Raw genomic sequence first — 25,993 nt, forward strand, 5'->3', positions numbered from 1 at the left:
GTAAATTCTTAGAGTTTATCTTTTATCTTTTAAAAATAAAAAGCAGCAAATAATTGCTGTTTATAAACAAATGCTAATATTTATTTGTATTTTATGACATGCATACATTTATACCTTACTGTAGGTATTTGAGATGATTTCATTGGTCATTGTTTTTTCTGACACTGTTTTAAAATTTTATAGCTTACTGTGCCAGCACGTCTTCTTATTTAAAGACAATTTTTCACTGGAGAATATTTTTATTTATAGTTAATAATCTAGTAAAAATATTATCTACAGAGAAGATTTAAAGACCAACTCAGTACATATAAATAAATATTACCATTTATCACACTACTGTAGTATAATATCAAAATATAAAAATCCATAGGTAAAAATAATAATATTGTAATACCCTTATGTTTTCACCACAGATAAAGTACAAGTGAAATTAAATAAAACTTCCACCATTAAAATCTTTAGATTTACTGTTCTCATTTTTGCATCATTTTATAATGCATATGAAATTATTGTATTGCATTTTTTATATCTTGTTCTACATTAATAATTTAACTTTTTTCAATTTTAGAACTCAGCTCACACTAACAATTTGCGTAATGTTATTAAGAATTTTTTCTACTTGTAATAATTTATTGAATTATAAAATATTAAAGTTTTTAATGAACAAGTTAAGTAAGATTTATTTTAAACATTATAGTTTTGTTCTTATTGGCTGTATTAATTACTATTGTTAGGTTTGTTTTAGAGTGATATGAAAATGGAACGAGGAACTAAGACTGATCCGGTTTTATGGTTAGATAGGCTGGCAGCCATATTTAGGCATACCAATCCTGATGTAGAAAATGGAGCTGTACATCCATGCCAGAGTGTAATTACTGAGGTAAAGAGATAACTGTTAAGGCTGATATTTTATTTATATATATATATATATATATATATATATATATATATATATATATATATATATATAAGATTTATTTTTGTTTCTTAAATTTTGGTGATACCTTTTTTAAATTACATTTTTGTGCAGATGTAATTTGTAATTAGAATTTTTCTACAATACTTAGTTTAAGAGAAATTAAATGTTAAATTTACAAATCATATTGAAAGTGGTAAGTTGTAATTGTAAATATTAAAACTTGCTAGTATAGTAATAACTTTCTTGTATAGTTGATATTCTTCTTTTGTGGTTAGCCTCAGCTGCATCCCAAATTGTCTGTTAGATTATAAGCACTCACTTTACCTTAGCAGTGGTTTTGTATCGCTGAAATATTTTGGAGGAAAACATTTACTATATCCTTCATCTTCAAGGTTTGAAAGAAAGAATTCAACATGTAGGTACAGGAAGTACATGTGCTAATCATGTATTACATCTCACTGTTCTGAATAAATCTATTTTATCAAGTTCTACATCAGTCAGCATGGAATAGAACTTGTTATCTTATTTGTGCGTAAATAAATCTCTTCTATGATTTTCCCTTTGCTTATATTTTGGAGTTTTTGCCTTGTTAGAGGAAACCATATCTGCCATTTTTATTTTGGGTGGAAGAATGGAATAGAAATTTTCTAGTATATGAAAAATGTTATATCTAATTAGGGGTTTGAACTGAGAACTTTTCTGGTGACGAATGAAACACTACCATTCTGCCTCAGAGGTCAGTGGTGATGGAAGTTTGCTTATATAAACTTAATGGCGGACGCCCTTTTAAAATATTTAATCTTTGGAAACTTGTGCTGTTGTATTTTGTAAAACCGGTTTGATATTTTTATGTTTTAAGCACGAAAGTGATATCTTTTTTTGTATTCCCTAATTCATTCCTTGTGCAAAATATGTTATTACCAAATTTCACAAAAAATTCATACTTTCCTTGTTACTGAAATTTAATTGGAGACATGTCAGATTGTTGCATAAAATAAATGTCCTTTTAGAATTTTGAGTTCTTTTAGTAAATACTCTAATTACAGTATAATTTTGATTGTATTAATATCATTTGGTCAAATGGGACCTTACCACTCCTATATTAATCTATTTTAAGTACTTGTCTTTGATTTATACTAAAATGCATGCAATATCTACTAAAAATTATCAGTGGTGTAAAAAGTATTAATTGTTTTTTATTGGGTTTATTCACGCCAATTAACTCAGAATTAAATTTTTTTATAAATCAAGTAAAAAGTATTTAACACTTAATAGCCTATTTCCCAAAGTTATTGTACGTCAAACCTAAAGAATTTTGTTTTTTGAATTTTTTTTACAATAATTTTCACAACTACAATAGATACGGTTCTGGATGTTTTTTTTTTCAGTTCACAAAATGTATAGGTCCACCAAATTTGCATCGTAATTTATGCCTCATGAAATTCATTGTGGCCCCATATTACTGCTGGATCAGAAATTTAGGTGAAATCTTTCACTAGCTGTAACTTGCTAACGAAGCATTTTTGGACTTATGTTTTATTCAAACATTTTTTTCTTATTTTCAGTTATAGATTTATTTGTTAAAGAGATTACCATATAGTTCAGAAGCACCAGTATAAATATGACCAAGCACAGTAGCGATTTTCAAATTTTTTGAAAAAATCCGCTAAAAAGATACTGAAGGAAATAATTAGCTACCCGGTATAAATTTATACCTATAAACTTGTGTTTAAGAAGCTGTTGTCTATAGTTTTTTCTTGAATGTTTTATTGTTTTCTGTAATTTTATTTATATATTTAAGTTTTTATTATTAAATTATTGAGATGAACAATAATTGTAGTAATTACAAATTCTTTGTTTTTTTAATTATAGATATGGCCAGTTTTATCTTCTACATGTGAGAGATACCAATCTGACCTCAGGGTGATGGAAAGGTGTTGTAGGTGTTTAAAATTTGCTGTTCGCTGTGTTGGCAAACAATCAGCACATCTTTTAGAACCACTTGTGAAACAGGTTCAAGATTATGTTATTCATTTTAAAATAAATAGATAGGTGTGTTGTGTTTAATTTATGAATATGTTTGTTTTTGGAGCTTTTATGTACTGTTTTTTGTTTTACAGTTTTTGTTTTAAAATAGCATATACTTAGTTAATTTCTTCTTTCTTCAACTATACTATAATTAAGTGATGTGTATAGCATTGTAAAGTATATAATTATGATGTTTTCTTCTTTTACTGTCCAGAGGTAATGTATTTAATGCATTTACTCTTTTAGAAAGGGTACATGATTTTGTTGCTGTATACTAACTGTCATACTCTGTCTACAGTCATGATGAATTTAATGTAACTACGGTACTAGAGGCACACTGATCAGAGTTGCTTTCTGTAGAAATTATATTTGTTTGCTGTAAACCAGTCCCTGTTTTGTGCATAGAGTGAATGTGTGATTTAAAGCAGAATTTCACTTGTTTTTTATGGGCTCCTGTGACGTGCAGTGTGAATCACTGTTTCGCTCACTGAACAAGGCAACTGGAAATAATTTCCTTTTTCACTTTCTTTACTAAATTTGGCACAGGAAGGTATTACTTATAAAATGACTATGCCATACAGAGTGGCTTGTGCTACTTAAATTCAAAAACAACTTAACCACCAAACAAGTAACTGAAAAACCTAAAAAACTAACACCAATAGTTTACTTTTGCAGGATCCTGCATCATCAGTTGGCACATAATTTTGTAATTACAAGGGTGAATCAAATTTAAATGGTAATTTTGCTATTCTACACAGCAAGCAGTTTCAAGCTGGATGGCAGAGTGGGGGGTTAATGTTCAGTGTGTTAGAGAAGGGGGAACCAGCTTCGTTAGCTCCTTCGCTCTGTTCTATCGTCAGTATAGCCATGAGTGAGCAAGGGATTCTGTTGTCTGTTGCATAATGTATAATCATAAAGGTTTTAACTAATGAAAGCGTTAAACCCACAGAAATTTTAACTTGTTTAAAGGTATCGTTTGGGGATGCTACACTGTTTCAGAACCGAGTGTATACGTGGGCCAGACAATTTAAGAGCAGGCGAGAAAGTATAGAAAACAAAAGTCATGATCGGCATCCAAGGCCTTCTTACAGCTACAACATATGTGCTGTTCGAGAGCTTATCAAAGGTGATCGCCAGTTCACTGTTGAAGAAATCATGTTAGAAGTGGTTATCAGCTATGTTAGTGTTCAATCCATTATCACTGATCATTTTGGCTTTAAAAAAATTAGTGCTTGATTGGTTCCAAGCTTGTTGACCGAAACTACAAAAATAGATCAGGTTGGAGATCTGTGAGACATTCTCAATCAATTTTGGCTAGAAGGGGATGATTTTTTGAGGCCCATCGTCACATGTGATGATACATGGATCCATCATTATAGTCCAGAGTCAAAAATTGTGGGTAAGGAGTGGTGAAGGAAGGATCAAAGCTGCTCAGTGAAGGCCAAAACCTGTCTGTTAGCGGAAAAAGTCCTTGCAACGATCTTTCTTTTTACTTAAGAGGAGTTTTACTCATTGATTTTCTCCACACTTAATGAACAGTGAATGCGGCTTACTATTGCCTGCTGCTGCAGTCAACAAAAGACAGCGTATGCCTGTCAGAGATGTTATCCTTCTCCATGACAATGCCAGGCCCCATACTGCGATTTTGACAAGGGATAAATTTGAAAAAAATTCACTGGGGAATCGTCAACCACCCTCCCTACAGTCCAAATTTATCCCCCTGTGATTATATTTTGTTTTTGCCCTTGAAAAATTGCTTTGAGTGGAAAGGTTTAAAAACATTGAAGATATCAAGGAGCACATGCGCAAATGGTTAGTGACTGTCCTCAAACTTATTATGAACAAGGATTCAAGCTTCCAAATCGTTGGCAAAAGTGTGTAGATCATGCAGGAGTATATGTAGAGAAATGATGAAGGTATGAATTGTATATATATTATTAATCAATAAATTTATAAAAAAGAAATTACAGTTTATATTTGGTTTACCCTTGTACATCAACAACTGACAAAAAAGAAACAACTTAAAAATTTAGAAAACATAAACTAACAACCACAGAATTTGTAATAACAGAACTACATTGCCATTACTGGAGTGATGTCTTCTGGGGTAATATATATAATGGCTACTCGTGTGTGTGTGTGTGTGTGTTTTTTATTTTTTTCTGTACATGGATGTTTGTCTTCAATGTTGTTCTATAGTTTTTTCACATAATATTAGTGAAAAACAGATAAGTGATTAGTTTATCTTTAAAAATTATTTTTAGTTGAACATCTTTTTATCTAAAATATTATTTTTTATAGAATAATAACTCTGTTGGTCATTATTCTGTGTTCTCACAATTAAATAATTAGTTTTTAGAAGAAAAAATGTTCATAAAAGGGTTGTTAAAACTTTTCTTTTTATAAAACAAATAATAATTTGTTTTATATACATAAATATTATGTATAAAAACTCCCAAGCCCAATCAGGATTCAAACTATAATATTATGTATAATATCTGTTCTTATTTTTGTTATTGTTATTTGTAGATGGTCACATTGTATAGTCAACATCGACATAGCTGCTTTTTATACCTCGGCTCAATTTTAGTGAATGAATATGCCAGTGAACCTGGGTGCATTCAGGGTCTTCTGGAAATGCTTCAAGCTTTCATTACACCTACTTTTGTATTGTTACAAGAAGATAATGGTCTCAAAAACCATCCAGATACTGTTGAAGACCTATTCAGATTGTGTTCAAGGTATAATTTTACTTAACAATTACTCAGTATAAAATATTTTTAAGCAGCATTAACTGCTGGAGAAACTAATACACTTTATGTAAAATTTGAGATCTGGTCATTCAAAATGCTGTGAATATACAGAATGTATCATGAAGTTCTCTCAGAACTTTCATAACCTATTCTACCTTATGATAATAATGGAAAAAATTCATTTAATCATACATCCTAAAATGCTTTGTTTGCGAGTTACAGCTGATGAAAGATTTCACTCAGATTTCAGTTAGCCTGGTGAAATGAGGTTGTACTGAAATTTTTAGGATTTTAATTAAGGGGCAGAATTAGTTATTTCTTGTGGTTTTTGATCTGAAAAATCAAATAAAACAGGTCCCTGAACTGTATCTGAAGTAGTTTTTGAGAAATCTGGGATGAAAACCAAATTTGTGTAAAAAAACCTTTCATATGACATACAATAACATAACATATATAACATAACAAGTGGGTAATAAACACATAAAACCTTTGTTGTTGAGTATTTAATTCTTAACAAAGTAGAGTAAGATAAGTGGAATAAAATATAGAAAGGTTAGAAAAATTCAAATTTTATTTAGAAACAGTACACTAGACCAAAATGCATTATAGATACCAATTTATAATAAATGTTCAAAAGTGAGCCCGCCATTTTCAACATGTTTCTTGGCACAGTTCTCTAGTGTTTTTGTTGCTCTTTTTAGTTCTCCAGGGCTGTCCCAAGTTGCTCAGCCACATCCATATTGCATACAATTAATTCCTCATGAAATTTTATTTGTGTTTTGTATATAATATTTTTCATCCATCCCCAGACACAAAAATCAAAAGGTGTTAGATCAGGCAATCTTGGTGGCCAGGAATGTGGACCTCCACAATCAATCCATTTCTTCGGGAAATGATGATTTAAGTGGCTGGAGACGGCACTAGAGAAGTGGGGAGGCGCGCCATCGTGCTGGAAGTATACATTGCGTCTCAGTGCTTGAGGAACATTTTCAAGCAGCAGCAGTAATTCTTCTTGAAGAAAGTGCAAGTAAACCTCATTTAAGTGGGCAGGTAATATGAATGGTCCAAACAGCTGATTATGAAGAAGGCTACACCATACACTGATGTTAAATCAGTGTTGATAATTGTCTGCCACTTTCTTCATGAGAATTACTTCTGCCCATGTATGCTCATTTGCATAAAAGTAAAATTTACCTTATAAGTTTTAGGTGTTTATTACTCATTTAACAATGTTATTTGTTGTATGTCAAACATAAAAAACAGAGTTTTTTACTTTAATTTATTTGCTTTCAACCCCAGATTTCTCAAAAACTACTGTAGGTATGGTCTGGGACCTATTTTATTTCATTTTTTAGGTCAAAAAACCAAAAGAAATAACTAATTCTGCTTCTTAATTAATATCCTAAAAAATTACTGAGGTAGCTTAAATCTAAGCGAATCTTTCACTAGCCATAACTCGCTAATGAAGCATTACTATATTTTATGAGCGTTATGTAATTTTTTAATAAATTTAAAGTATCTAATTTATATCAAATTATTTGCGAGTCGTTGAAATATGAGTATGAACTGGCCTTTTTTTTAACATTTATTAATACAGAATAAAAATACAAAACATATTGTTTTTCCCTGAAGTTCTACACATTTTTCCTATGTGTGGGGAGCTTGGGAATCTTTCTTCATAAAAAGTTTGAGGAAGTGTGACAAGCAAATTACGTGTGAAATCCTCTACTTTGTGTTGCTCTGGAATTTATGCCCTCTGATGTCTCCTTCAGTAGTCTCATCAAAAAGGAATTTCAGGAGCAGGGAGATAAACCTGGGCTTTATGGGGATTCTTAGTTTTCCCACTCAATTTTGTCCAGTTTATTGTAAGTGCTAATTGTTGTTTGCTGTGTGAAATGTGACGTTGTGTAGGAGAATTACATCTCTGATTGACTAGTGGTGCATTTTAAACCTGTAGTCAGTTTTATTTAATCCAGAAGCTGGTAGTAGTATACAGCATCAACAGTGCGATACTTATGGATAAAATAGACAACCGATATGCCTTTCTAATCCTAAAAGATGGTTACAAAATCTCCTCCGACTAAAAGATGCTTTTTCACCTTTGCAGTGCAAGGCTCTCTACTCTTATGGCACTCCATACTTGCTGATTTTGACTGAGGACTGTAGTGTTAATCCTCTAATCAGTTGTCATTATTCAATATAAAAGACTATTTTCCTCCTCATTGAAATCAATAAAGGAGTTCTGCCAAATTACCTAATAGTCTTGGAACCCACCTTGCACAGACTTTGTGGAATTCAAGGTCCTTTGTGGTAATGGAACGGGAAATTCCATGACTGATACCTACTTCCAAAGCAATTTCATCAGCCACAAGATACCAGTTGTCTTCAATGAGGGATACAGATTGAATGAATTTTCAAATTTCATCTGTCATACTCTTTCTGTAATGCCTATTTTGACTGATCTTCTTTAGCTTCACACCCTTTAAATTTGTTGATCCAGTTATAAAATATGGTAGAATATGTCAACATCATATCCCCAACCTGCACATGCAGTCTAGTCACATTTTGGAATGTTTGCTGCTCTTTTTGTGAGAAGTTTCATAATATGTTGAACCAATTATAAAACCTCTTGTTTTTATATGATGCTACTGACTTGAGAGATGTGAATGCCAAGGTGTTTGGAATGCTCATCTCCACTGTCAACATCCCTTCAGACCAGCCTACTCATTTTCATGCACAATCTGTGAAAACAAAGTCTGGTTTATATTTGACTGACTCTCATGCTATGAAGTTAAAGAAAGGTTTACTCTTGAATAAAGTGGAAAAATAGTGGCTTTTTAAATATTTGGAATTATGTTTCCAGGAGACATTTTTTCAGAGCTATAAATCAGTAATTTCCTCAGTGATATTGTAGCCGGTACTGTTATTAATAGTGTTCATGATAAAGTCATAAAGAAATCAGTTTAATATATATTAATTAGTAAATTTGATCTTTTTACATTTATTAACTATATTATTTTGATAAAATTTTTAGTATGTTAGTAAATTTTGTGTTCTACTCGTAACTCAAAATGTAATTTGCAAATAACCTTATAAAAACAAAAAACAAACCCATTTAACACAATATGGTAATTGTATGAACTATAATGATTTTGTAATATTGTTTTAATGTAGATATGATATTAACATTTATTGAACATATAATAAACATATTTTTTTTGAAAATTCATATTATTTATTAACATTGACCATTTTGTTAATAAAATTCAATAGTATATGAAATATAAACCACCACAATATAGTAATTAGATAAATTAAACCTACCTTTTTAATTTCCACGAGTCTATTTTCAGTTGGTATTGAATTCTATAATTACATTATAATTCTTTAGAAAAAAAAAATTTATTGAATGTTCCATTCCAGTACTGGACAACAAAATTTGCATATGCGCATTCATAATACTTCAAAATGTCAAAAAAAAAACAATCCAAAATAAAATTAAAGTATCAGATTTTTTAAAAGAATTATTATGTAATTATAGAATTCGGTACCAACTGAAGGTGAAGGATACTGCAAAAATCAATTTTTGGAAATTAATATGGTAAGTTTAACTCGTAATTACTGTATTTTGGTAGTTTATGTTTCATTTAATATTAAATAAACAATATAATAAATATATAATTAATATATAGTAAACATTTTTTTTGCAGGTTTTTACAGAGAGCTCCAGTACCATTCCTTACAGCACCTGCTTTGGTTTCAATATTACAGTGTGCTCTGATGGCAACTTCATTAGACCACAGAGATGCTAATGCATCTGTTATGAAATTTTTTTACGATCTTATTCACTGTGGCAGAAATCATGATGTATGTTTTACATTTCATGGTTTAATTATTTGATAAGACATTTTTTTTTCATATTATTGACGTGAACACGTTAAAAGAAACAAATACACACGCCAAGTATAATCTACCTGTTACGTTTTTTTTAAGTTTCTTGAATTTATCAATGAAATTTGCAGCATTTGATAGTTTTTATTACATGATGAACATCATCTAATAAAATTCCAGAAGAAAAAAAATTATATAAGAATAATAAATATTTTTATTGAAGTTATAAATTTTGTTGGCCATAGAACTTATCTGCTGAGAATTATGGTATCTATAAAGAGAGTCAGATATTTATGTAAATATGTGTTTGTATTTATTTATGTATAAAATTACTATTGTATTTAACCGAGTTTTATTAATTTTTGTTGAAATTAGATAGATTAAATCATTATGCAGAAATTTACATTATAAGTAAAGTTTTAACAAGATTTACTGCAGTCAAACAACATTAAAACAATTATTATAATTAATTTCTATTTTATAGCAAAATAAATTTCTCCTCCTGAGTGAGTGATAAGACCTATGTATGTTCTGTTGTTTCACATCACAATTTGTTACATTAGTTTGTTGATTCACACTATTGTCCCATTCTTTCTTACACTTGTGACACATATTAAGCTCTTATAGTATGAAGATGAATTTAATAAAGTTGCTTTCTCTGAGAATAATAATGTTTGTTGTACAACCACTCTGTGGTTTACTGAGGGTGAAGGTGCCACTTACAGGGTTGAATATCACATGCATTTCAGTAATTTACTATGTTGATATGTAACACTATATTCAGCTTGGCGAAGAAGGAAACTGGAAACTTTCATTCATTTCATTTCATTCTTCATGCTCCTTAATAAGTTTGACATGGGATGGCTGTTATGCTTGGGACTGACTTAATATTATTGAGTGCATGTTAGGTTGCCTGGAATCATATTCTATGATTGTAGGCAATCTAACTTTGATTATAGGCACCTATCGTTATTTTGTTTTCACTTTAATTGTAGGCTTCTAATATAAACATATGACTAATATAAACCTAGAAAAGAAAAACTTAGCTTTAATCTTCTTTATTCTGGTGCATTCCTTTTCACACATTAACATTAAAAAAGTTTTCACGTACTATTAAAAAGTATTTAAATTAAACAAATTAAATCCAATCATCCTGATCAGGGTCGTTTAGGAATTGTTAGAGTACTAGGTCAGTGTAGCCCATTAGGAAGTCTTCAAAGTTGCAAACCAATTTTCAAGGAGTTGAATATCTTACCTGTAATTTTGTATTTATACACCTTAATTTTTCATTGAAAAAGTGTTAAGATGTCTTTTTATCTCAATATTCCATATTAAGTGGTTTATTTAATAAATTAAAATATATGAGGGATGATCAGAAAGTTACATATCTCCTCTATGAAACACACATATCTATGAGACAATTTTTTTTTTTATTGAACAAAAAGCTACATACATATTTTGATCTATTTTTCGACATAATCATTAAGTTTTTCAAAACACTTTTCATACCTTTTGACAAGTTTTTCATTTCCATTCTTATAAAAATTTTGTCCATTTTCCTTCAACCATTCAAGGAGGATCGTTTCCTTCAGTTCATCATTATTAATGAAACACTGGTCTCCCAGGCCTCGCTTGAGAGGACCAAACAGGTGGTAGTTGCAGGGTGCTAGGTCAGGATTGTAAGGTGGATGAGACCACACTTCCCACTTGAATTTTTACAATAACTCCTTTGTCACATAAGCTAAATAACGAGTAGCATTGTCTTGAAGAAAATCGATCCATCTCTCAATCAGCCAGGTATTTGATCTTTAATGGCTTTATGCAATTTTTTTAAAGTCTCACAGCAAGAGTTGACATTGATTGTTGTTCCTTGAGCCATTAATTCACTGTAAACAATTCCCTCAGAATTGAGAAAGACTGTCAGCATAATCTTTCAAACATGTGGGAATGTTTCACTTTTTTTGGCTGTGGTGACTTTTTGTGTCTCCATTCATGTGATGCCTGCTTAGTCTCAGGAGTGTAATGAATCACCCAGTTCTCAACCTCTGTGATGATTGTTTCAATAACTGTGGACCAGTCCTGGAATAACACCGAAGAGAAGAAAGAGCACTCACAAAATGTTGATGTTTGTGGTTGTTGGTCAAAAGATGTGGTACCCATTGTGCACACATCTTATGGTAACCAAGCTGATGGTGAATAATCGCAAACACATTGCCATAACTGATGTTAAGTTCACTTGCAGTCTCTAATTTTAATGCCCCAATTACTCAAGATCATTTCATTCATGCGTTCCACGTTACCAGTCATGTTTGCAGTTGAAGGATGCCCAGCATGCAGTTCATCACTCATATTTGTTCTCTTTCTTAACATTTGGCACCATTTTGTGATCATGGGCTGTGACATTGCATTCTCACCATATACCTCACTTGAGGTATACCGTATACTTGAATTTCATAACAATTGTAATCTTTGGCCCATAAAAATCTGACTACTGAATGTACTTCTATGCTGGATGAAACCTCTAGAGGACACACCATACTGACAATGACACTACACACGTACTGAATGTTGTACAGAATTGCTGCTGGGGGAGTGTGAAGACAAGAACACAACCGGTGCTGCTACCACAAGACATTAATATATTCCTTTCAGTTCAAGATCACAATGGTGTAACTTATTTTTTGATCCACCTCTCATTTAATAGTACAGAGGAATAATGAATCTTAAAAATATTAATTTGTAAAATAATATAAATAAAGATAAATATTTAAAAAAGAAAAAGTTAATATGTATTCATATTAACTATTAATATGTATTCAAATATAAACCATTAAACATAGTAATTAGATCCAAAACCAATTTTCTCAGGATTCCACATCTTCAATTAGGATTGAATTCTATAATTACATTATATATAACTATTTTAGATTGTTCTCTGTTTAAAACAATTTTGAACACATATTCAAATTTTGCTGTCTAGTACTGGAATGATGTAATCTTCAAAATATAGTATTTCCTTTGTTCTATTGTCATTATTGCAAGCTATTGTAATTTTATTTCGTTTTTTTTAAATCATCTTCGAATGTGATCTGGTGGTTCATTAATTACATTTTTTTTTTTTTTTTTCATTATGACCGCATACGATCACTTTAGTCAGTCCATTATCCTAGTCTCCTCAATGGGACTTTGGGGGCTTGCAGTCCTCCCAGTACTTTTTCATATGTTCTGATCTCCGCCGATCTGAAAATGTTATGTGTTTCTCTCTTGTGAGTGTTTTTGTGCTTGATTTTTTTGTTTAATTTTATGTTGTCTATGGTGTATTCTGGTGTAAGACCAATTTCCCTCAGATCTCTTATTTCTCTTATCTATCTGCATCCTATCTTGGCATTTTTCTAGTTGCAATTGTACTGTACCAGCTTTTTCAGAAATCATGAATCATGCATCCTCATGATGTATTCAAAGAATCCTAGTCTCCTCGTGTCAGTGATGGATTCTAATTCTTTGACACAACTTAGTTGGGCACGATCCACCTTTGCCTATCTTTCTGGTACCTTATGTTGATGCAGTTTCTTCTTCTGATTTACTGAAGACTGTTTTTGATTGTTTATTCAGGTGGAAGAGTGTTTCTGCTACACATCTGGCTTCTGGTTTTATAACTGTGTTGTAGTGTCTTATTTTTGCATTTATGGATAGCCTTTTTTTTTGTAGGTATACTAGGCTAATTTTTGTGCTTAGTTAGTTTGTTCTTGTTTGGATTGGTATTTTTTCATTTAGAGGTTCTTTATTATTTCTCTGAGAAATTGGGTTATTATTTTGACTTTATTACCGTTTATGTTGTTTACTTCCTTTAATTGGTTGGTTTTGGGCCTAATTTCTGTCTTTTCAAATGATATTTTTAGGCCAATTTTATTTGTGATGTTTTGAAGTTACAATATCTGTGTTTTAGCTTTGTCGATGTTGTTTGCTAGCAGTGCCAAGTTTCAGAGAAACTAAGACAGTTTGTTTTGATTTTTTGGCCTATTTTTATTTTTGGGGGCATTAATTGAGCCATTTGCTCATTACCATTTACATAGCATAGTTGAATAGTAATGGTGAGAGTCCATCACCTTGGCGCAGTCCTGTTTCTGAGAGTTCAGAAACTCTCTCTCTTGAATTTCGCTGTTTACTTGGTGATTGTGAGCGTCAGTTTTATCATATTTATTAATTTGGGATGTAGTCCAAGGTATCATAGAATTATTAGTAGGGATTTTCTGTAGATGCAGTTGTATGCTTTCTTGACGTTTACAAACATCACCATGTCTCTGCTTCTTTCTGTGTTGTAATCCATTATTAGCTTGTCATAATCTAGTCTGGACAGCTCCTCCAGAGTTTGAAACCTTCCTAGTATTCTCCTAGTTCTTTCTTGAGTTGTAAACCGATCATTGAGGATGATTTTGAAAGAATTTTATATGTTGTGTTAAGGAGTGAGATTTCCCGCCTTGTTAGGGTCTGTTTGCCTGCTTTTTTGTGTAACGAATGGATGAAAACTGTTGTTCAGTGTTTAGTAGTTCTTTGATCCAGATGTTGACAAGTTGTTCAGGAAGGGCGATTTTCACTGGTCTTCCTGCATGTTTCCAGTTCTTTACAAAGGTCTGATCTCCTCCTGCTTCATAGTTCTTCATCTCACCCTGTGCTTGGTAGACTTGTTTTATGGTGGGAGGGTGGTGTTTTCTGATGGTGGTGTTGTGGTAGGGCTGGTGTTGAAGTTTAGGAGTTCTGTTGGATCTTTGCAATTTGGGAATTTGTTGAAATATTTAGCTAGGATTTCTGCGTTGTGTTTATTGTTATGGACCAGATTATGATTTTAATCCTTCATTAATAGGATTGGGGGTTGGTATTTTTCAAGTTGTTTTTTAAAAGTTATTGTGGTAGTCTCTAGACTGTGTTTTGTTGACTTTTTCTTGCATTGATTTCAGTGTGTCTTTATGGTATTGTCTTTTTATTTTCCTTAGCATTTGGATTGTTTCTTTTCTTTGTTTTACTAAGATATTAGAAGGATGTTTTTGATTTTTGGGATTTGTGTAATAGCGCCATGCTTGATGTTTCTTGTCCACTGTTTTGTTGCATTCATTGTCCACCATTGATGCTTATTACGGGGTTTTATTGGGGCGAGTTCTAATGCAATCTGTTTGTTCAAGATTGTTGACTAGGTCTTGTTTATCATGATTGGATTTACCAGGACTAAGTTTATCATGATTGTTATTTTTTGGGTGCTTTTTAGTAATTTTCATTCTTGATTAATTGGGTTCTTTTAGTTTTAGGTGTTTGGTTTTGTTGCTTCCTTGGGGTCAAAATTTTAATTTTGACTACATAGTGATCTGATCCTGTCTACTCCTCAGAGGATTTTTATATTGTAGATTGTAGATCTCTTTGTGGTGGTGTTTATCCATGAAGACATGATCTAGTTGCCATTCTCCTTTAGTGCAGTAGTAGGGTTGTTTCATTTTTTGACTTGAATTCTTGTATGGTGTTTATTATTTTGAGGCTGACTAAAAACCTTGTTCCAAACTGTGGGACAATTTTCATCACTTCCCAGGTTTATATGAATCTGAATACTAGATTATGGTTACCAGTGTTCTTTTGTGATTGGGTTTCAATTAACCATACTTCTTAGGAATGGTCAACCTGAGACTGTACAAGACTACAGTTTTGTACAAAAAAGAGAACCACCGAAGAACACCGGTATCCACAATCTAGAATTCAAATCCGTTTGTAGATCCTATATCCTTGAAGATTCCATGGTGTCCTGGTCAGTGTTACTTATTTCCTGCAATCTCATGTTGAGAATTTTGTGTTAGTCCATTATGTTGGTTATTTTATATTTTATAATATATATTTTTTGAATATATTCATTTTTTATTATTATTATGGACTTCTAAAATCTCTAAATTATTTTTGCAATCACTAATACTATGTATTCTAACAAATGGTCTACTACATTAGTTATATTTCTTTTTTTATTTTTGCATGATGTGTAATTTTCTTTAAATCTGTTTTTAAATGATTATTGGTTTTACCAATATAGATATTACTACATTGTTGCATTTTATTTTGTATAAACCATGTAATTCCTCCCTATTATTCTATTGTTATTATTTTTAATTATTTGTAACGTGATGATTTGGTTTATATGCTTTTTTGTATTTATTTTTATCGTATATGTTAATATGTTTTTCTATTATTTTATTTATGTAATTGTATTTTAGTCAAAATTATCTTTGATAATTTGATAATTTCATCATCAAAACCATTAATAATTGTTATCTCTTTTATTTCATATATTTATTTTTAGAGTTTTATTGTTTTTTTTTTTTGTATAATGAGTAGCTCTAAGTATCATGCTTTTGTACATAATCTTTTTTTGACTATGAGTGGTTAGAATTTAAATAATATTATAATATTATTTAATGTGGGTTTTCTATAAACTGATGTTTATTATTATGTTTATGCTTATTTTGATTTCAATATCTAAAAGATATTTTTCTGTTATTTTCTATTTTGTACGTAAATTTAGAATTCTTTTGCGATTAAGTTTTTTAAAATTATCAATTGTTTTTTATTTATAGTTGTTATATATGACTAAATTAGCATTTACATATCTTATCCACAATAATATTTGGTGTGTATTTAATATACCATAACCTGTACTATTTTCAAATTCTTATATGAATATTTCAGACGTAATAGGGGATATGTATAGGTTGTCACATATATTTTTAATCTTTTGAAAATTCAAGTAATTCATTAACATGCTGACCTCTGTACTAATAAAATTTAATGTTAAATCAACGCAGTAATATTTACTGTGTTTAACACAGTAAATAGACAAGTTAAACTTACCATATTAATTCCAAGTGAATATGATCATTCAAGAACTGGACAGCAGAATTAGCATATTATTTGTTCATAATAAATTTCAAAGTTTTCAAAAAAGAAAACAATTTGACAAATTATAAATAAATATGATATAATGTAATTATAGAGTTTAATAACTAATGTGCAGTTTAATAACTAATGAAAATTGATTCTTGGAATTAGTTAGGTAAGTTTAATTTATCTATTTACTGCACTTTGGTGGTTTATATTTCATTTAGTATTAAATATATACCGTATTTGCTCGACAATAAGACCCCCCCCTTTTTTTAATGCAATTATACCCCAAAATTTGGGGGGGGTCTCTTATATTCAAGGCGGGTCTTACAAATGGGAAAATGAAAATAAAAATAACTATTACCGAACTACGAATTTAGTATATTTTATTAAACACTAACTATTGTAAGTTATACAAATAAAAAAGTCTTGTTATTTGAGGATGTGTGCCATTTGACATCAGGGACGTGGCTTTGTTCAGGTACCGGTATGTCTGTAAACAGAAATAAACAATTTATAATTCACACCAATTGCCATTATTTTAACAACAATGCAAAAAGTACAGTATTGTGTTTTAATTACCTGGAACACAATTGTTTACTTGGAGTTACTGCTGCTTTCATCATCATCATCATCATCATCATCCTTGTCTTCACTGTCATCAATGTCACTCTCTTTCTCAGTTGTGACGTCAGAATCCTCATAAATGAGATGATCTTCCATTCCATCCAATGCGCAGGAGATGCCAGTCTTCTTGAAACACTTGATTATCATTTTCAGAGTAATTTCCTTCCAGGCTTTGACAATCCACTTGCAGAGAAGCTCTGTCAAAGGTTTCTGCATTTGTCCACTTTTCATGAATATGTGACCTCCATTTGTTGTAAAACTTCTTAAAGTGGTCCTTGAACCACTTATTGATGCTCACTTCCAAGGGTTGCAGCACAGAAGTGAGGCCTCCCGGAATAACTAACTGCAGCATCTGTGTGCATTTCATTGATTCGATTCTTCACAGAATCTTCAAGATGGCCATGGAAGCTGTCTAAAACAAGAAGAATCTTTAACATTGCTCCAGGGTGGTGATTCCAAACGACTTCCAGCCAGTTGCACTTTAGTTCCGTGTCCATCCACCCCTTATCTTGTATATGAACATGTATGTAAACCTCTTGGTAGTTTTCCCTTCTGCAGAGTTTTTCTTTTAAAAAAAACATAGGCAATTTTTTTCCATTTGCACAAATGGCTAACATAATTGTGCATCTCATTTTTTCTGCTCCAGCTGTTTTCACCAGTATACTGGATTGGCCCACTTTGTTTACAGTTGTGTTCCACAAAATTTCAAAAAAGACGACAGGTGTATCATTGGCATTTCCAATCTGAGATGTGAGGTACTGATTTTTTCCTCTTTACTGATTCCAAAACTTTGTCGGTATATTCTGCTGGTAGTCATTGGCACAAAGAAGTTGTTCGCCTCAAAGTGAATCCCTTTCTTCTCATTAATTGTACCACCAACTGGCTTTAAACCCTCACTCGCATTTACAGAGTATTTTGCTACATTGCGCCCTTTCATTTGTATCATTTCACAGGTTACTACACAGCATTGTCTTCTCATCTCTTCCGCCCACTTAATCACTGTATCATCCACTGGGTTGGCGTCCTTTTTTAGGGTCATGAAAAGATTGTGTTCCTTTTTTCACAGCTTTAAGTTTATCTCTCTGATTTCTCTAGTAACAAATCGTGTTTAGTTGTACCAAATACTTTCAACCCGTTACTCATACACCATTTTTTTCAGCGAATTCCAAAACATCTAACCTAAACCATACAGTGAAACTTTTCCATGAATTCATTCTACTGGTAACACAGACAAAATACAAGAGACTCACTTTCAGTAAAGTTGCTACTGTTCTAACCAAACGTCTTGTTTTACTAGTAAAAAGAAAGCAGGTAGTAGGATTGAAGCTGCTACTGTGTGAAGGTCAATGTTTCACCATCCTCCCCCTTCCGTCAAATACCGTAGGTATTGTTTCACAAACACCTGAAAGGGTAAAATTTGTCCTTGGCCGAAAGGTCTAACATTAGTAGATTTTCTTTGTTCTAAATTTTGCCCACAAAACTTGGAGGGTCTTACAATTGAGGGCGTCTTGTTTCTGAATAAGTACAGTACATAGACATTTTTTTTAAATTTGCTAATTTGATTAAAAAATTAAAAAACTAATGAATCTTTATAATAATTACAATTCAAAGGATAACTGTACATTGGATAAAATAAGCTTGGTTAATATTTAATTAAATTAAGTGTTCGAGAAAAATGGTTTGCAGTTCAAAATTGATGTAGAGGGATAAATTTTTGTTAATCCCCATTTAAAAAATATGTCGTCATAGCATTGAAAAATTAAAAAAAAACATTTTCAGTCGCTGTGTATTTCATGACATTATTAACAGCTAACAATTTCCACAAACTTATTTTTTATTGTATCATATCATTAATGTGTTAATTTTTGTACTTATATGTTATTATTTGTACTTTTTTAATCCACCATGTGTTAGTGGACATTGTCCCCCATATATTTGATTAAAAGATTTTTGTAAACAAAAACATCTGATAAAAATGAAGTAATTTAATAAGATAGGAGTATTCTTTTAATGAGGCTTGTTGTATCTCTGCTTATGGAAGAATTAAGTGTTTAATTTTTTTAATATGATTGTCTCAGTTTGCACAAAATATATAAATTGTTTGTTTAAAAAGATGGTGACTTGGGAACAAAGTTGAAAAAAATTACTATGTTTTATAAACTTCAAAGTTTCAGTTTTAGTTGTACATGTATATTAGAGTAGCAAAGCTGAGAGGTTTTAAATCACTCATACTGTCTCATTCCAAGTATTATTGGGAGATTAATTTGAATAGAAAATTGATAATTTTGAATTGTGGCAGTGTAATTATTGAATATTAACAAGAACGTGATTCTAGTTTATCAGCATTCGGTTCAGTAAAAAAATCAAAATGCTGTCATTCATTAAGACCTTACTTATTCTTGCTTTTGAGTTAATTGTGCTACAGCAGGCATTAACTCAGATTACAGTTTTGACCAATCTCCAGGCAGTAGTTCCTGTAACAGTGCTGTTAAATTGAACTAATAAATAAGTACACTGAAAACAAGGCATTTGGATTTAATCAAAACCATCAACAATCTTTAATAGATTTAAACCTGGGTCCCTTAAGCATTAGAGAACAGTGTTAATTATGGCGGTAGGCAGTAATGATGATTAAATTAATTAATTAAGTTTTTTGCCTCTAAATAATGGGGTTATAAAACCCCATTATTTCAGAAAGGGTTACAAATTTCAGCTAATGTTACAATAAAAAAAATTCAGCTAGTGTTACAAAATTGTATATTGTTAGTTACCTAACTTTTTTCTTTATTCTACTATTCATTTCAAGTTTTTTGGTCAAATTTTTTTCCTATTGTATCTGTTTCAAGTTTTTAGGTTGATCTATGTTCATAAAAGGAAAGAAATTGTCTTTCAAAGAGATTATATCATGATTTTTAAATGATGTAATATTATTGAAAGCATTTCATTATTTCCAAGAAAATTGACTTGAAAAATAGAAAAAGCCATTATTACTATTTTATGTTCCAGGACAAAAGTGATTTTGAAGTTCGATCCAGACTAGTTAAAGAAATAGTTGAAAAGCATGGCCAGACACTTGTAAACAATTTAATTCACGCTTGCGTCTTTTCTTTACATTCGTATATGTTAAGTGATGTGGCAGATGTTATCATGGAACTTATGATCAGTGACAGAGAGGTATGTTATATTTATTATACCTAAGCAAGAGTCAGCTTAACAATATGTTAATAATTTTATTATCATATAACATGCAGATTGTAGGTTTGCCTGCTTTTTTTTTATTAATTACTTTAACAAAGTAGCTAAAATAAGCTGAATAGCAGATGACAATTTATATGTCTGTTTTCATTCATTAGTCACGGGTACTTTGTACATCAGGCTTGCTGCTAAATAAGACCTTGGTCATTTCAGGGTGCCGTATTTAATGTTTGTTGTCATAGATGTTAATAAAATTAAAAAAAGATACCTATTATCTTAGATTAATGAAGTTTCAAAACTATTGAAACTAAATTATTGAAGATTAATGACGTATAATTTTCGTAAAGTTAATAAATATATATTGTAGATTTTACTTAAGCGTATTTTTTCTTTCTCTTGTTGTATTTGTTTATGTTTTCATTGTTCATGTATAATTGCCTCAGTGTTGATTTGTTGATAAGATTTTGGTTGTAGATGTAGCTAATAATAAGGGGGATAACCAATTAGTCTTGTGAATTTAGTATTTATAAATTAGTTTCTCAGGACCTTCAATGTGTCATTTAAGCTACACATTTATATTCTGTTTTTATTGAAGCGGTTTTTAAAAAGCTTTTCTTCTTGTGAAATTATGTTCTGATTTTGTGTAATCTATGTTTGTAATAATTTTGTATGTACAATTTATCATCTTGTTGAGTTTAATCTTTTGTATTTTATGAATTAACAGTTTGGTAATGAACATTTATTGTTAAAAATAATTTTTATTTTTCTGTTTTTGCAGTGTACTAGCAGGTGGTTGGAGGAGGCATTGAAAGTGTTACCTAAACATAATTCAGGTGGCAGTATAACGGCCACACATATCCAACTGGAAGAGTTTCATAGATCTTTAATTAGGTTAGTAGGCATCAATTGATTTAATGTTGAATTATTATTAATCTCTCAAATTTTAGATAATATGTGCTTCTGTATTGTGATAATTTACTTGACCATTAAGATGTATTTTTCCTTTCCCCCTTCACTCTATGTTACTTCTTAATTTCACATTGTGCTACATGATAGATTTTCAATTATCTACAATTGAATTTCACATTTGTCTACCTGTACATTTTTTATCCCACTACATTTCTTTCATTAACAAATTGATAGGCCATTTGTACACAGCAACCTCTATCTAGTTTTAGTTACTTAAAGGTAGCTATGCAATCAGTTTTTATATTTGCTAACTGCACTATCTATCTGAGTGTGCAATTTCAGCACTCATATTTTTATACTCATTTATCATGTGATAAATGAATATAAAAATATGCTTATACTATTTATTGGGAAGCAGCTTGTAAGGAATATTTTGTTTAGAAAGGAAAAAATACCAAAAGTGAACAGCTGGCTGTCTTGGTGATGTATTTTTGAAAATCTAAAATTAGTTAAACATCTAAAATGATTATGAGATTATAAGAAAGTTACATTAAGATTGAAACAAATTTCTCTTTAATCAAAAGTAGCTGCAGAGGTCATAAGTTCCGGTGGGAGAAAATACCCATGTTAAATTTGTAGTTGGTAAATGAACAGTATGCATATATGCACCTTCGCTGGTTATACATGGGTTCCAGGCTAATCTGGGTCCTGGTTGCTGATGGGTGGATCAGTTTGGCCCAAACTAAAGGTGAGTTGGATGGAATCATGTTACCATATTAAGCTAGGACTGGACATGCCAAGAGCCTACAATGGTTTGCCCAAAAAGAAATAAATTGCATGTGTTTTGTAGCACACAGTGACGTGAGTAAGAGGTAAAGGAGGTAATCTTATTCAGCAGCAGACAGATAAATCTCATATTTCCAGGGCTTAGCTAGTGACACATGATTCTTCAGTATATTCCTCAATGCTTGATATTGATCACTTATCCTTTAAATACCTGCTGTTACTCTACAGAAGAAGATTATAAGGGACAGCCAAGATTGTAACTGATAGTGAAACATAAATGTATGATAACTTTTATATTAGATCATTGTATATAACTGTTATTCATATAGTATTACAATTTTAAAAGTCTAAAATTAATTACATTCACTTATATTAATTAATTAGCGATTAATAATTTCAAACTGCTAAATTTTTAAAAGTAATAAAAAAATTATTTATTTTTATTGAATTTTTTTTCTAAAATAATTTTAGTAAATTTTCCCTCTTCATTATAGCAGAGGTGTAGGATGATGCTTTTCATACATTTTATACTCTGTTCATGATCACCAGGGGTTAATATTATTCATTAATATATTTGGCTTTGTGTGATTGCTTCTTCCAAGATTACAGTTTGAATATGATTGTGATTGACTTTAACACAAAAAATCTCAGTTTTGATCATGTACAGTTTACCTCTTAAGTAACAAGAATGATGATTGTCTGTTGCATAAAAATAAAATAATATAGAAAAATAAATAATCCCTTGTGTTGTCCACACGTATCTTTGGCACAAGTTTTAGAAACATTTCTGAAACGCCTTGTTTGATATCCACTATCAGCTGGTTGGTCACTTCATCCTGGTTGTCTTCTGTCTTTCCCTATTTTTTTTTTTTTTAATAAAGAAATCTGTAGGGGGAACAGATATGGAGGATAAGGAAATATCTTGGAAAGTGGTAATCCCTTTTTGTGTCAAAGATTTTTGATTTAGATATTTCATGTCTTGCCTAATAATTCCATTTCACAGTCATGTCTTATTACAGAACTTATTTATGACTACAGTTCTTTTAGAAACGAATTCTTGACATACAACAAAAATTTTTTACACTCTACTCAGCCATTCTCAACTCTTACTTTATCTCTGATCATATTGAAATGCCTATATGTTCATTACCAGTAACATTTCCACTCAAAAATGTTGAATCATTGTCATCTCACACCATTGATTAGTACAACAATTGACTTTGTGGCCCTATTGCTCTGAACTCCACAAGTGTGGTACAAAATTTAAAACAAATACTCTATTATCAAAATCTTTCAAAATTACTCATACAGATTCCTTATGATTATTGATTTTTCAAGCAAACAATCTCACTGGAATCACTTGATCTTCATGTGTAATTTTTCTCGCTCTTTTGTAATCTTTGTTTTTCAGATTGAGAACAGTCAGTTAGGTTGGGAATCATGTTTTGTGTCCTTCCAAAAAATAAAACCACTTAAACACTTAGAATCAAGAGAGATCTTCCCTGTAAAGTTTTTTTTTAATATTTTCATAGCACTCTATCTTAGTCAATACTAAAGGTAGAATAGTTATATGTCATGTTATTAAATTTATGCACTGGTTATGTGTGTGAGACTAAGAAATGTTAACGATTAAGTTTATTTGACTTATCTATAATTCATAGTTGTAGCCATATCATCATGGGATAATATGCTTGTTACACAGGGGCAAAAAAGCCATTATAGCAAAATTTTGAATAATTTGTTGTATATTCTGTTTTAACTAATCCATTGAAATTAAAAAAAAAGTGGGAGTGGATGGAAATGCCATCAAACCAATCACATTCTATGATTAACACCAGCACAAAATAATAATTCATAGTAATTTTATTTATTAGGAAGAAGAATTTCAAAGAGATTGTAACAGCTTTGACTAAGTTTTAAAAGTTTCATTATAAGTATGCCTATCATGTATCTTTTTAATAATGAAGTTTGAAACTATTATATTTTGGTGGATTTTTATTGTTTGAACTGTAGAACTGAAAAAAATTCAGAAGATATATTCAAAAATTGATGATCAATTTATGTATTTAATTTTCCATAACAGAATAACAGCATGTGATGGCTAAGTGTGTAGCATACACAAAGAGATTTTCATATTGATATGATCTTGGCAATTCAACTGTACAATGAATTGTATGTGTCCGAGTATGAGTCTGATAAATTCTGTGCTCGTTTGGACATGTTGATATTATTTCTATACAACAATACATCGGCATGCTTATTCATAGCAGACAGATGCATCACAGTACAACTAATATATGATTGTATTTAATAATGTAATAATATTCTTCAGGTTTTCTATAATTGTAATTTTATACTAGTTGAATAAATTGCGTTATGAAATAAAGAAAATCATTATATGATTAATGTAGGCAAACATTTTTGTGAAGGTTAGTTTTGTACACACAAAAAAAAAATATATTTATTACATCAGTTTTTTTTTTCTGTGTATTCTGTTTTTTTTTTATGTGTATAGTGAATACATAGTATAATTTAGAATTAATAGACTATTAACTTAGACAGCTGTTTTTGCCATAACAGTGGCAGCAGCTCGCATAACTATAGTTTTCTTTTTGTTTAAATTTATTATTTCACTTTATGCAATGAAATACATTAATTGCTGTAGATTTTGCTTATTACACATTAGAATTTTCAACAAAACCACGAGCCATGCAATTGTTTGCATAAATATATTATAATTCTACCATTTTTGTGGAAAATCTGCCTATGTTTAGATTTAAAAAATCAGATTTATGACCTCATACTATTATTCATAATTGTAGAAGAGTTTATTAAAGAGTTTCTTTTGTTTTTCCAGGGCTGATAATTCAAAAGGTGTAACTCATACACTGAGATCGTTCTCACGACTGTACCGCTGACAGCTGAATTTAGTGAAACCTTTGATATGTTTGCAGTCATCGGTATCATATATGTTACTATTTTTATTATACATACGTATATGTATCGCTCAGGATAATGAAAAAAGTGAAAAAACAGGAATTACCTACATATAAAGCCAAGAAGACAGTACTACTGTGAAAGAACAACAATGCGAGTGTGTCTGTGTGTGTGCGTATAACTGTCAAATGTGAATCATTGTCATATATTTATATAAATAGTAAATTTAATACAAATAACGTTAATGAATGACATTAATTAATTTTATGAATTTATTGCAGTTAGTGATATAAAGTGGATATTTAAATTTAAAAAAATAATGTTTTATTTTTTATTTATTTATTTTATTATGTGATTGTAATGTAATAAAAATTGACATTAATTATTTATATGGGATTTCAGTTAATGTAATTTTTACTGCATTTTTTATTTGTTTAGTGAAATTTTTCTCAACAAACGTTTGAAATGATTGACATTGTTAACAAGTTTGTAACATCAATTTTAAATCTCTGTGCATACCTGTTGAACAGGCAGGCATTCCCGATGACCAGCAGCAGCTTTTTTATATGTTGTGTAAACATTAATTATGATTAAATACTACTAATGACTATAATGCAGTTATAATTTTTATTTTTTCAGTTATCATACACTAAGTGCTTATGCGCGCTAGTTTTGTCCTTAGGAGATGTATGACTAAAATTTGTAAGTTTTAGTTTGTCAGTTCATGTAAGGCCTTCAGATTAAAAGCAAGATATGTTTATAGCGGGTGGTGTATAGCTGTGCACATTGCGTGCAACAGAAATAGACTGATAGGATGGGTGGAACAGTTATAGTCATTCCTTTACAAAAACATCTTGTATAGGTCCATGTACTTACATAGTTTGCAGTACATTGTCAGAGTTGTTTCAACTTATATTTTTTATTTATTTAAAAATACTAGTAATAAATACTTTATTTTTACGAATGACTACTGTACAAAGTCTAAACATATCCTAATTATTTTATAAATTTCAAAACAATAAAATGAGATCATCTTATG

At 30.7% G+C, this 25,993-nt stretch overlaps 1 protein-coding gene across 2 annotated transcripts in view; it reads left to right on the plus strand.

The window, feature by feature from the left end:
• Tnpo-SR (transportin 3) overlaps window positions 1-25,343 on the plus strand; it is a 64,655-nt gene extending 39,312 nt beyond the window's left edge. For both annotated transcript variants that reach the window (XM_075368410.1, XM_075368411.1), the window contains 7 exons: window positions 746-880; window positions 2,792-2,932; window positions 5,477-5,688; window positions 9,411-9,567; window positions 20,134-20,301; window positions 21,101-21,213; window positions 24,875-25,343. In XM_075368410.1, coding sequence (XP_075224525.1) covers window positions 746-880; window positions 2,792-2,932; window positions 5,477-5,688; window positions 9,411-9,567; window positions 20,134-20,301; window positions 21,101-21,213; window positions 24,875-24,935 — 987 coding nt within the window. In that variant the 3' untranslated portion in view covers window positions 24,936-25,343. The remainder of the gene's footprint in view (window positions 1-745; window positions 881-2,791; window positions 2,933-5,476; window positions 5,689-9,410; window positions 9,568-20,133; window positions 20,302-21,100; window positions 21,214-24,874) is intronic.
• Window positions 25,344-25,993: the final 650 nt, after the last annotated feature.

This window comes from Lycorma delicatula, chromosome 6, assembly GCF_047948215.1.
Source record: "Lycorma delicatula isolate Av1 chromosome 6, ASM4794821v1, whole genome shotgun sequence".
NCBI classification, from domain to species: Eukaryota; Metazoa; Arthropoda; class Insecta; order Hemiptera; family Fulgoridae; genus Lycorma; species Lycorma delicatula.